The sequence below is a fragment of the Acartia tonsa genome, chromosome 3, assembly GCF_053477335.1.
Source record: "Acartia tonsa isolate MP-2025a chromosome 3, ASM5347733v1, whole genome shotgun sequence".
Lineage (NCBI taxonomy): Eukaryota > Metazoa > Arthropoda > Copepoda > Calanoida > Acartiidae > Acartia > Acartia tonsa.
Genome location: NC_137262.1, coordinates 14550696 through 14564790, shown reverse-complemented (window position 1 = coordinate 14564790; position 14095 = coordinate 14550696). Strand labels below are relative to the sequence as shown.

Genomic DNA, 14095 nt, shown 5'->3' with positions numbered 1-14095 from the left:
ACTGTTAAAATCTTGCATAATTATACAAAGATTAGCATCCCATTTTCACATCCAACAATCTTCAGCGGATGATATTCAGCTTCAAAACTTTGCTGCAGTTTTAATAAGAATCTGGATTGAAACTTGCTGTTATTTTTACATGCTCGAGTTATATGGTAAACTTGTCAACTGATAAAATAATAGCAGACAGAAGAAAAAATGTTTTGCTTTGGAACTTGGGGAAAAAAATATCTGCTATGACAGGGATCTGAAGATTGAAAATAAATTATGATAAAACCATGACTGGAAAAGTAACACTTTTAGATCATTGTAAAATCTAATCAAGATTCAATAAAAATATCCAAAAATTTAAAAAAACGAATAACGTTTACAAAAATAACGTAATCATTATAATTAAAAATCCGATGAGTCCTCCCCTTGATCTCTCAAATAATATACAATTTTGAATAAACTGAAATAATTTATTTCAATGAAATAAAAATGTTGTAAATAATACCAGATAAAGAGGATTTATACATGACTTTGTACATAATGTTACGACAATTTCACAGCTTCTTTCAAATATTTTTATCAATTATGATAAATTTTATCAAATTTAAAATAAAATAAAATTAATTTCAAAATAAAATGAAAATAAATTTAAACTCATACAGTGCTCTAAAAACAAGTGCTACAATAAAAGATTTGGCTTCAAAATTATATAAAAAAAAATATAAACAATTTTCAATTTAAAAGTTACAATATTATAAAATCTTTATACAGATATAAAAATCTAAATAATTCTGCATTGAGGTCTGCATGAATCATCTTCTTCAACCTAAAAAAATAGATTAAGTCATTTATTAATAGCGAGTATTTTCTACAATTAACTTTAATCCGCCCTTAAGCCTTAATTATTAGCTCTGTTTCTTTTAGAATGATCTTAGAGATTATCATATCTTGCACATTTTTGTACAATTTAGAAAGTGTAGCAACTCAATAATCAATGTTTAAAGTTCGTTTCTCCGTGTGATTTATGAAGCTTTGCCTTATAAATGTTGGTATTCTTGTTTTATTTAGGGAAAAAGACAATGCCATTTTTATAAATCAGAAGCCTTAAGAAAATCAACTTTGAATGATAATTTTACTTTCTAAATGAAAATATTGCAGCCAAATTGATATTATCCTATTATATAAAATAATAAGCTTTTTTTGTCTATACTTATGGATCTCGCTAACCACTGAACCGATCGGGTTCTCCTTAACAGGGTAGCTTCTCATAGGTCCTGGGAAGGTTTATAACTATTTTGGGAGAGGGTACCACCACCCTCCCAAGAGAAATAAAAAAATCGAAATTGTTTTACGTTTCTCGATTTTACAAAGAGATTCCATATCAACATAAACGTCTACCTAACACAGACATATTTTAAATATAAAGAAACATTTAAAGTGCCACTAGAGGCTTCTAGGGGGAGTACCTTTTTAATTCCAAATTCTTTGACAAGTCTAATACAGCTGATTCCATATTCTTGAAGGTTTACTGTCTCACATTTTACTCCCTAAATAAGAAAATCATTTAATTTTTAGCACTACACATAGTCATTTTAAAAATTTTAAATTTCTGTTACAATTTCTATATTTCTTTTCTTGCGCTCCGGCCCTTTTAATTGAGGGCGGGGGGGGGGGGGGGAAGAAGTCGACCCCTTCCATATTCCATTTTAATTTTTAAAAAAAAGTAAAACAAAATATTTTGGGATAGTAATTTTTTTCTGTGGGATATTTCTCTTGTGAGGGTGATGGTAACCTTCCCTCAAAGAGTTATACATCTACCAGGATCTAAGGGAAGCTACAATGTAGAGCAGAACCATATCGGTTCCTTGGTTAGCGAGATCCCCCGTACAAATAGACACACTGACAGACAGATTTTTAAAAACCTTACCTGAGATGTACACAAACACGTGGTGCAAGGAGAAACTCTGTATCTATTTCCAAGTTTCACACTCTGATTACGAATCTGAAGTATATTTTAATTAGCTTATGATAGGTTTTTTAATAATTAAAATTTTTTTTTACAAGGTTTAGTATTTACAACATGAAACAAGGATGACAGCATCCATAAGATTAAGTTGCGAAACAAATGTCTTTTGTAGCATGATCCACAGACCGACGGACCAAGTAAGTTGTATACCAGGTGCTCTTTGGTAAGATTCACAAAAAACATCGATCTGTCTTGTATATCAGCAAGTAAAATTACATTTCAAGTCTGACCGGCAGGAAAGTGACTTATCGAGTAGTTTTGCTCCTAAAAACAGGATTTTTACCTGACAAACTGTGGTATGACTGGTGCCTCCGGCAGGCAATGAACTGATAATATGGCTGAATGTTCCAGTATTTGTGGTGCTTATAGCTGTAGCAGCAGGCTGCGGACCCACTGGAGGATCCTCTCTCCAAGCATCCAAGTTTATATGCTTGATGGTGGCTTCACAGTCAACCAGGGGATTTGTCAATCTGTCCATTTGGTCCATAGTAGATCTTAACAAAGAAAAATGTAGTTACATAAAAAAAAAACAGTTTATTCTAAAAAAATTTTCTAAGACTTCATAAAATGTGAAGAAAAAATGGTTTACCTTGAGATTTTAGAATTTCCTTCCATATTTGTGCAAATTAAAGCTGCCAAGTTGGATGATCTCAATTCCTAGTTAAAAGAAAGCAATGATTATTTTTATGAATCTGTTGTTAAATTATGAATATACTAGAGGCCTTTAGGGGTACTTGAGGAGGGAAGAGTTGAATTCGATAACCAATTTAATTGTTTTTTATTTCGAAAGAAAGAGTACAAAAAGAATTTTTTTGTTGGGGGGCTTATTTTTTTCTAGAAGCGATTTTTCTTGGGAGGTGGTGGTACCCTCACCCAAAATAGTTATAAACCATCACAGGACCAATGAGAAGCTACCCTGTAAAGGAGAATCATAACGGTTCAGTGGTTAGCGAGATCCTTCAGCACTCACACACCCTGTGATCATGTTACTTTATTGTAAGGAATTACAAAATGTTTATTAAATTTTTCTACCTGTAACTGAGGTAGAGTGAACCTAATTTCTGGATCTCCAGTTTCATACCAGTATCTATCACATTTCCTACAATATTTTTTAAGATCATTTAAGATAAAAAAAATTACAATTAAAAAATAAAATTTGCAATGTTTGACTTAAAATTTAAGTAGATTACCTGAGATGTTTGAACTGCAGGCCAATAAGGCAGGCCAAGGTTGGACCAGTCAATGCGCCAGGTAGACGTGTCTCTGCCAGCAGACCAGTGAACAGGTCAATATCATCTGGATGCTTGTAAACACTTTGTAGGCTAAACAGTAGGGAATTTAGAAAGTATTAAGTTTTCTTAGTTAAAGATTTGCTGTGATATAATTTTAAATTTAAAAAATTATACATATAAGCATAAAAAAAAATACCTGTTAATAATCTCAATATTAATTTCATTTCTAAGATCAATAAACTGGTTAGCTCTGGGCAGCTGACAGACCTCCCTGTACTTGTTATACCCGGGAATACCGTGGTCACGTCCTCGTTGCAGATTCAGGGAAACAAGATCCAATCCTTGAGATTCAAAAATTCAATATATAACAAAAGAAACACACAAAAAAAGTATTTGTAAGTATTTTCTCCCGGATTTTTTTGTTTCATTCAGAGCATAATTTACCTGACTTAGGCTTATTCTGTTCAAAGAGGTGGTTGGTGACCTCATCCGTGACTGTGTTGTCCATGGACTCCATAGGCATCATGGCCAGCCCTCTCAGGATATCATCAATCATCTCTGCCTCCATCAGCAAGTCTGGCTTGTTGAAATGTGTACGCAGCGCAATTTCTTTAGCAGCAGAACGTCCTGTGATAAAATTGATCATAAGATCTATTTAAATATAACTTTTGGTAATATAAAAAGTTTTTAGTGTTTAATTTAAAAATTAAATAGAACTAAATTTTTACCTTCCATGGCCTGTTGAGACATGGCAGTCAGGTTGGGTCTAATCATACTGTGCCCAAATCTGAATATCATTTTGCTATTAATAAAGCGCTTTATTTACAACATATTTTTTAATTAATTCATCTCCAAGGCATTTTGAGCAATGAAAAAAAAAAGCATACTATAAACAAAATAAAAACATTTTACCTAAAAGCAGCTGTAGAAAACTCAGTAAAACTTGTAGCAGAACAAGAAGGATCATAATCATAGAAATAGTCATTCGTTCTCAAATCAACATCAAACAAGCTCAAACTATTGAGACCAAGGACACGTGGCAAGAACTCATTGTATGTGATGTGCTGAATCTCGGCGTTGATGATCCTACGCGTCTCTTCAAACACCTTGTTGATGTCCCAGTGAGGGTTGATGCTCGCCAGTTGTTCCGCGATCTTGTTGTGCTCTCTTACTAGGACTGTGTGAATACAGGCAAGACCTGCAATTGTAAATCATTTTTATAAATTGAGGTTCCTTAAAAGTTGAAAAATATTGAACCGGTTTAGTTCTCTATTTTATGGAAGCTTTCTATAGGTCATGGGATGGTTTTGGATTAAAGTATTGGGATGGCTTTAGGCTAATTTTCTGCTTTTCCTACCACTTCGAATACAGAGCCTCTAGATGCTAAGGGTCGCTAGTTGATAATGAAATAGTTAGTACTATAGATGCAGGGATATAACAACGGACAATAAATCAATTTTGCTTCCTTTCATTTTGTGTAAAATTAATGAAAGGATAAAGATTAGATTGACCGTCCTTATCCCATAACTCTGGTAAAATCAAACTAGAAACTGAATGAGTAGCAACGCTAATCCACGCTTGTGATGTATACCTGGCTGCTCATTAACTCTGGCATCTCCGGCCATAAAACATTCTCCAGTTGGTGAAAAACAGTCAGCATTCTCTCTAGTACGGGGCAATAAGGGCTTGTATCTAAAATAAATATGTATCAATAAAAATTTGAAAAAAAGAACTATGATACAATGACACTTTACAAAAGAAACCAAGAAGGCACAGCTTTCAGTTTTTTTTTAAAAATATTAATGAAGAATAAAAAGACATTTTAAAGGGGAATGCACTTAAAAACTGCTTAACAGACCGAGTAGAATTATATGCTAATTTAAAAAACTTACTGGTGAGAATGTGTATTTAGGGGGTGAGTGAACATCTTTAGCTTATATGTTCCCGTCTCTCTCAACTGTCTCATCTCACATTCGTTGGATCCATACACCATGCTAGCGTCCAGGTAGGAGGTCAGCTGATTTATTTGCTCACGAGGTCCTGATTTAATAAAAAGAATTGAGTTTTTTTTTCATTTCATAACTTTTGAAGAAAGATTTGTTTAATAAAATTTAATTGTTGGAACATTAAGCAACACATAGTTTTAATTGGTAATAAAAGGGGGGGGGGGGGGGGGTAATGAAACAATCTCGTAATCAGTGCACAAATATCACTAAGAATCCAAATTTCATCATTAAACTTGGTAAGACTATTTTCCCTAAACATAACAAAAAATTGGAAAAGTAACAGCTTTGTATATTTGAATTAAATAGTTGCTTGCTGGCAACAGCTGAATATTACAGCTGTGAAAAGTATCTCACCTAAAGTCTGTTGTCCAAACACAGATCTGGAGAAAGGAATACACTTGGGATCCCTGGGGTTGTAGGCGAAGAAACTGTCGTCCTCAGGAATTGGGATGGGGAAACAGGCTGGATGCACATTCTTAATTTCATATCACAAAATTAGATATCCGTCATCAAAACTTGACTAACAATAGCTAAATATTCTTTCATATTTAGACGTGCATACCCGATAAAAAGACCGATATTTTAATATCCGATGAAAAACTGATGATAAGCCAAAAATTGTACAATTAGACAAACAGAAACCCTAATACTCCCATTAGATATTCTAAAGGGGTAGTTGCACGAAATGTATTTAAACTTGAATTTAGTGAACTGCATATTTTTTCATGTTTAATGATTTAAACCATATTTATAGGGCATATAATTAAAAGAATTTAAATTTTCTACCACGTAGTTTTAAAAATAAGAAGACTTGAAAATATTATTCTTGTGCTATAAGCAATTTATGTAGATAGCTTATTTTCAATTGCAACTATCCCTTTGTTAAAATCTTTAACAATGAAAATCTAAGCTAACCTTTGACTCACAATCGCCGCACTCCAGGATGGTGTTGTGGAAACCTCTCAACATGGGAGTGTGGGTGAGGTCATGGTCCACAATCTGCCCCCACTGCATCAACATCAGGGTGTACTTGGGGTCCAATCTTGACACGTGGTGGTGAACTTTCTGGGACACTAATCTACGGTTAAAATATTTTTTTTAAATAAAAAAAATAACAAACATTAAAAATAGTTACAGAGTTAGACAAGCTTGATAGAAAATGCTAGGCTGTTAGTGATATTAATTATTTTATGGAGAAAACTTTTACCTGGCACTTGGAAGTTTGCTGCCTCTGACACTGGTTGTCCTTGGGCTTGAGATCCTGTCATCATATTCAGATGGTAACAATCTCTTGTGTACAGACATGGCTGCTCCCCACTCAGGATTATTCAGGTTGTTACACCACCCACTGTAGCTTCTATACCTATAAGTTAATATAAAAATTAGCATTAATATGTTTAAAACAAGATACTAGAAATATTGTAACTGAAGGAACTAAAATATATGTTATTTTTATTCCTTTCCAAATCAAATATTTAAACAAAAAATCCGCCAGACAAAAAAAAAAAAGTTACCTGGAAAATTCAGAACAAGGCATGGTTTTCTCCAAAGGATCACATTGTCCATTTCCAGTTGCATCTTTGGTGGATACTTCAAACGTCAAAGGTTGCACTAAAACAATTTAACAGTCTAAATTGGTTTTCACTAGAGAAAGCCTTAAAAAGGGATAATTTTTTTTAAATTCGCTCAAATTCATTAAAATTATATTTTTACCTAAATTATCCTTTATTTCTTCAAAGCTTGTGCTATCAATAATCCTCTTTGTGGAAACAGATTTGTAATAGATCTTAGTCTGTGGCACATTCTCTATGCTGGTCTTAATCTTGTTGTCAAAATCAACATTAATTGGTGTCACGTGATACACTTTGTTTAAAATTCCAGTAGGACGTGTTATTCCAAAACTGCGTTTGATCCTGCGTGGGGTGGCCTTGTTGTAGATCATTAGGGAAAGCTTGGGTCGGCGCAAAAACTCATAGGTGACCAGCTCAAACAGGACAGAGGTATTCATAGCATTCAATACCTGGATGGATGGCTTGTTAACGGCACCAAGGCCACTTAATCCAGTACCTCTAGCTGTCACAAAATTATCCTTAAACAAGTCATACTCATAGCGTCTAAACTCCAGCAGTCTGTTCTTGGCCGCATTTATGGCCTCGCTAACCTCAGCGTCCTCGGAAATATTTTCATCAATATTATCATCATACCAAAAATCAATGTCAAGTACAGGCAGGTTGGAGCAATGGACTGCATGATTTAGACCAGCATCAGCATCAACAAAGGCATTGGGTTGAATTTTATTCACAAAAGGCATGTTGGCGCAAATAATGCTTGAAAACCGGATATCCTTGAGGTTGTTGGTTTGAGCCTCGGTGAAGCCAGCAGTCTCAGCTTTGCTGAACCAGAATCTGTCACCAGAAATTATTTTTTGCATTACCTGTAAATAATAAAAATATATTAATATAAAGATATTACAATGTTTAAAAGACATTTCAAAGAAGAAAAACTTTTTGCAATAGTTTAGCCAAAAAGTATTTTTACCCATTTCATTCAACTTTTCAAGTGCCTAAACCATTTTGAAAGATAGAATATTTTATTTGTAAAAAAAAACTAACCCTTTGGAACGCGCATGACAGAGTAGGAGGAAGAATTGCACCATCTTCTTTAGTTTCAAGAAGTCCACCAATCAAAGCATCATCACTTTCGTTGTCAGACCTACAAACATTATTTTTTAAAAGGTGCAACAATCCAGCTTAAACCAACAACGAAATTAATTTGAAAAAAAATCACGAAACCTGTACGTGTTTTTCAGCTTTCGTTAGTGGAAAACATATAGCAAAAATGACGACATCTCCATCTGCCCCCCCCCCCCATATATTAGCAACAATCTATCTGTTAAGTTAAGCAAGTGACAAAATGAATTCAATGCAAATATTGATGTAAGAAATTACTAAAAAGTAAGGGGAGATTGCTTGTTTAATTTTTTTACATCACATTTTTACCCCAAGGTTTGCCAGCTACCAAAGGCAGCATTTAATGCATATTCCTGGGGGAAGTTTATTTTTCCCCAGTGTCCTATCTCTTAATATCCCTGAAAATAACTGATAAAATTGCAATAGTTTCTCAAGCACTCCTATGTGTTGGAACAATTTTCTACCACTCCCTAAAAATACTTGCAAATATAAAAAGGGGGAAAATTAGATCACTAACGTTTCATGACATTTTATTACATCATTAAAATTACATATTGGCATCTTAATTAGTTAATTGGGTCAAAATTAAGATGAAATTAATAGTTTTCACAATTAGGAATTTTAAAAAAGTTTTGTTATGTAAAAGTAATTAAGATTATAAAAGAGTTTCAATTACCTTTGAATAGCATTATCAATCTCAGTTTCTTCAATATTACACTCAGCCTTTACTTGTCGGTGCGTCTTTCTTTTAATATGCCCCATCACATCTCTGGCGTCGGATAGCTCGTTTAATCTATAACAAGAATAAATTTATTATTAGAAACCCAGCGTGGACATAATGTATAAATGTGAATTTTACAGGGATATTAGGTGTAATTTTTGACCATTTGATGAAAAAAAAATTGCCTATTATACACTATTTGACAAAAGCTCGACCTAAAATTATCGAAAACCTTTTACTATTTTTTTGCTAGTTGTAAAACTATCTGTATAAAATCATGTAGAGGGATAGTTGCATGAAGTGCATTTCAGAAAAATTATTTCAAGCATAACTTATAATTATACCATCAAACATATATGTATAATTTTGTATATATAAATAAGAAACAACTAGACCTCACTAAATTATTCGCCATGCTGTTTTTGTGCAGCAAAGCCAGCTATTTCAATTGCATATATCACGAGAATATGATTGTAAAGTTTAAATATTTTTAAAAGTACATGGTAGAAAATTGAAATCTTTCAAATATATGCCCTATAAATGTAGTTTCAACCATAGAACAGGAAAAAATCACAATGCAGTTTCTAAAATTCAAGTTTAAATGCATTTCGTGCAACTATTCCTTAAGAAATATAAACTTACTTGTCCATAGTTATTCCAATATCGGGAATGATCAAATTCATATCAACCATCCTAAACAAAATAAAATAATGTTAAGTAATTTTCTATTTTCATTGTTTTTATGTTTAATTTTACATTTAATTGAGTTGTTAAGAAAAAATGTAATTTGCATGTTAAAAAAATATTAAAAGTCAAATTAGTTTAATTATTTTGTCACTTTATTAAATTTATTTTTTAAATGTTAAAGAATCTACAGATATATTTTGCAATTTCATTAAACAAGCATTTTTTCAGGGATCCCAAGGGATAAGACAATGGATGATATATTTATAAACATTCCCAAGGATGATAAACAAAGTTACCCATTCTTATATATATAGATAAGACATCTTTAAAGGTGACTAAAAACTAAACAACTAACCTCAATGCCAGTTCTCTCCAGGATTCCTCCAGTGGTGCCAGGCTGTTCTCCAGGTACGCCAGCTCAGAGGTGGACATAGCCAGGTCGCTGTGCAGGCCAAGCACGAGATCAAAGGGGGTCACATCAACAGTTGTGTTTCGTAGTGCAGCCTATTAATTAATAGAATGTTAAGTATATCTATAATTCAAATATAAATTAATATTCTTATGTGTCTAGTAAAATCTCGTTAAACTGCTGGAATGAACGATCCAGAGCAGGTACTAGACTATTTGGCAAGGAGATGTGCAACAACCACCCGAGAAAAAATACCCCCTATAATTTAATTTCCTTTTCTTCTAACAAAATGAAGGTATGAAGAGGAAACACCCTTCCTCTTGGCGAGGGAACGTTTATTTATTTCATAAATAAGTGATGTGGGGGTAAACAGACCAGTGCTCTACAGGTTAATTTGTGTGAAATCCCCGGACTATAATTAATATTCAACAATTCTTTAAAATCGAAATATTTATATTTTACTCCTAATTAATTTTCAATTACCTCTTTTAAAGCTTCGACTCTATGTCCAACAAGTAGTGGAGCTACTTCATTGATGATTATGCTTTGGTATTCTGCTATCAAAATTTTTCTAGCTTCCTAAGCAATAAAAAATATATCATATTAATCCTTAATGAAAAAATTAATTTCTAAATTTTTAAAGCGAAGCTTTTCTACATTCGGGTTAGTTCATTGGACAGTCCACAACGATAACTCTGATAGTAAATTCATACGAGATAGAATTGCCAAATCAATTTAAAACAATGAATTAAAAATATATAACTGTTATTATAGGTTTATTTGATGGCCATTTCTGTTGAGCTTCGAATTGATGTATGTAGTCATCCTTGTTATATTTGGAATAACATTTGAAACCTGGTGAATTTTATTCGTAGACCATCCAGCATTGAAATGTGACAGCTCGTCAGACAATCTGTAGTGCTCACTTTCAAATAGTTTCCACAGAACCTTCTCACTTAGATCCCAAGTGTCTCCTTAATAATTAAATAATTCAGGGATTTAAAGGGATAAGACAATTTCCGAAAAATTTGTGTACATCACCTCTTTACTGTAGAATACAATTAGTAGTTAAAATGTTTGGACACTCAACTAAATGAACAAAACAATCAAAGTTCATTGAAAGTCCCCAAGGTTGTTAAGCCAACAAATAAAAAAATTTGATTATAAGACTTCGGGGACAAGTTTAATAAACATAGCAATAACCACTCGCTCCTTAGGAAATATTTAGGTTTAAGGAGGCGGAAGAGGTGGGGGGGGGAGCTCCAGCATAATTTTTAGACCTATGATTGTTTACTGGAAATTGAGTAAATGTAGCCTACATAAAAATATAAGTTTCTGTCTTAATTACAAGTACTACTAATCACAGAACCAAAATTGACATAAATGAGTAGAAATCAAAATCAAATTAACATTGTTAATGAAGTACATAAATGAAATTAATGCATCTAATTTCCATGTACTTATTCAATTTAATTGAAAAAAACTATATTAGAATTTCTTACCTATAATTCTGGGGTCAATATTAACGGTATCACCAGAAGTACCATAAAGATTGGACAAATCAAGGACAGGAGTAGCTATGTTCATCAATCCACGGTAGTCATCTCTACAATTTTAAATTAATAAAATGTTAATTGTGTCTACCTTCCTTCTATTTGATATAAAGCTGTTCTCTTTTCAGTTATTTATATCTCCATTAATTTATCTGTCAATTCTTCTTGCTTTATTATTTCATCTTAGTAGTATTGTTACTCAATGATATAAAGGGGGGGGGGGGGGTTGACGATTTGAAACCATAACCATAGTTGTTTTAAAGAAGTCTGATGTTGAACAGTGAAGTAACAGCCTTTGAATCTTTTATGGCCTCCGTGATAACATCTTGAGTAAAATAACCGCAGTTCAGCGGCAAATATTGGAGAAATTGATAAAATAAATTACCCAATATTTAAAAGATCTGATTTGATAAAGCTTGTCCATGCTCCTAACCATTCTGTTACAGGGTCCTAAATAAAACCAAGAAATAATAACATTTCTGTCTAAAAAAGGTTAATATTGAGGAATTTCATATTTGAACTAAAAAGAAAAATCGAACACTTCCTCCTTTATTTCATTTCATTTAAAAAATTTAAGTTTAAAAAACAAGATGTAAAATAAATTCTGACAATTTGACAAGAAAATTCATCTACTTACACCAAACAGTTACTTATAAAGTATTAATTAAAAATACTTTAAAGAAGGTATCATTTTAACATCCGTGTAAAAGTTAAATATACTATTCAGCTCATGGTTTGATGTTCAAAATGCTAAATAACTGTTTTTACCTGAAATTCAGGAACATCAGCCAATATGGAACTTGGTATGGCAGAGGATAATTTTACAGAGGTACTTGATATCACAGATAAAATCTGATGGGTCAAACAAAGATTCAATTATACCAAATAAGAATATGGAATAATAATTTGTGTAGGTTAAAGTCACAATTTCGATCTTGATACTTTTAAACGAAATGGTAGAAAGTATAAATTCTTTCAAATATATGACCTATGAAGATAGTTAAAACCATTAAACAGGAAAAAATATGTGGTTCACTAAATTAAAGTTTAAATGCAATCCGTGCAACTTCCCCTTTAATAAGGCAATTTACAATTAAGCACATTAATTACTTTTACATAGCATATTAAAATAAAAATTTTGTACATTATGAGCCGCATTAAAATTAAAAGAATGTTATTCATTATTCTATTTCATAATTATGTTATGATCAAAAATAGCTTAAACTATCAACAATAAAAAACATTCTTGAAATCTTAATGTTCAAAAAAATTATGAATCTTTCATTCCTTTCCACTTGAACCCCATTCTGGATTTTCTAATGAACTACATCTTCCATTCAGAGACCTAGATATGAAATAAACAAAATAATAAAATACGACAAAATTAGATATATGAATGAGACAAAACAAACAAACATCTTTAAAAACTCGCTATGAAAATTTAAACATTTTGCATAAAACTAAATAATTATCAAAAAGATACTTAGTTAGGTTTAAGAAGGTATTGTATTACAATTACAACATGCGCGCAAATTCATAATAAATAGATAGATAAAGAAAACATTTTGCTGAATTAATAATATTTGTCTTTTATCTCAATATCTATAATTTCATTAGTTTTTCTTAAGAGTGAAAAATTTTGTATTAGCTTTAATGAATATAATGTGAAAATTTTTATAAAAAAAAATTACCTATATTCTGATAAGCTGGAACATTTTGGTAGATAATTTGTATATCCATTGTGGGAGAGTAGTAGAACCCCGAGCATAACACCCGCCGCACCCATAATTGCTGCTGCACGCCCTCTACACTCTAACAAACACTTGGATAACTCTTGTCACTAAATGGAAAACTATTAAATTTTGGTCAGCTGTTTACGGCGCTGTGTACTTGTATCAACTAATTGACCGCTGAGGTGGGTTCTTAAAAAAATCAAGCATCGCTGAATCGGCTATGGTAGCCAGATCACAACATTTTATTTTGTACAAATTTATCTATAGATTTGAAGAAAAGTGTTCTAGAAGGGTTATTAACATATTATTTAATTTTTCGGAGGTTTTTTAATGATTTTGTAGGAATTTTTCAAAATCAATTTTGGTGACCTGGCTAACATAGCCGATTCAGCGATCCAAATTATTTTTAAGAATCCACCTCTGTATACTTGACAATCTAAATTTATTTGACTTCCATTTTGGATTTCATCTTTCAAAATTTAATTTAATTTGTTTTTATTTTTTTAATTCATTGATCTAAATCGTTTTGCAAACAAAAAAATATTTCATAATTTTTCCTACAATCTATTATTATTATATTTATTTCAGAAAGGGTTAAGAAATTGAGATATTTCAAAATCTTTAACAAAACAAGTATGAAACAAGTACATAGCTGGAAAAAAAGCTAGAAATTAATACAATTATCATAACAATAAATATAAAACTGATAAATTAAAGAAAATTTAATTTTTTTTTACTTTTTCGTTTTTTATCTGTGATCAAAAAAGGAGGGTCTACTCCCCCCTTATTTCACACAAGGGCCCCTAGAGGCATCTGGGGCGTAACCGCTAGTAGTAAGAACAATTTTTTAATTCTCAAAAAAAGCATACGATGTTGCTCTATTTGCTAATTAAAGTTCCCTAGTTTATGGAAATTAGATTTTTAAAAACAAGAATGACAACGTTCATAAAAGCGAAGCTTATTTGGAGTTGCTATGCTTTCTAAATCGTACCTTGCTGGTATAGAAATGATCCTGCAAAATTTTGAAATAGATAGGACAATTCTAAC

At 32.0% G+C, this 14095-nt stretch overlaps 1 protein-coding gene across 1 annotated transcript; it reads right to left on the bottom strand.

Annotated features, from left to right (window-relative positions):
- Positions 1 to 447: 447 nt before the first annotated feature.
- On the bottom strand, positions 448 to 13212 carry LOC145313414 (uncharacterized). The gene is made up of 29 exons (XM_080152793.1): positions 13007 to 13212; positions 12605 to 12660; positions 12084 to 12169; positions 11701 to 11765; positions 11265 to 11368; positions 10618 to 10736; positions 10246 to 10341; positions 9709 to 9857; positions 9309 to 9359; positions 8622 to 8738; positions 7868 to 7967; positions 6969 to 7689; positions 6770 to 6866; positions 6463 to 6618; positions 6171 to 6333; positions 5610 to 5730; positions 5142 to 5289; positions 4841 to 4941; positions 4162 to 4447; positions 3978 to 4036; positions 3694 to 3876; positions 3446 to 3590; positions 3208 to 3339; positions 3050 to 3116; positions 2607 to 2674; positions 2301 to 2511; positions 1919 to 1993; positions 1458 to 1538; positions 448 to 817 (listed from the first exon to the last, which is right to left on the bottom strand). The coding sequence occupies exons 1-29, from the start codon at positions 13099 to 13101 to the stop codon at positions 773 to 775; spliced, it is 3897 nt and encodes a 1298-aa protein (XP_080008919.1). The 5' UTR covers positions 13102 to 13212; the 3' UTR covers positions 448 to 772.
- Positions 13213 to 14095: the final 883 nt, after the last annotated feature.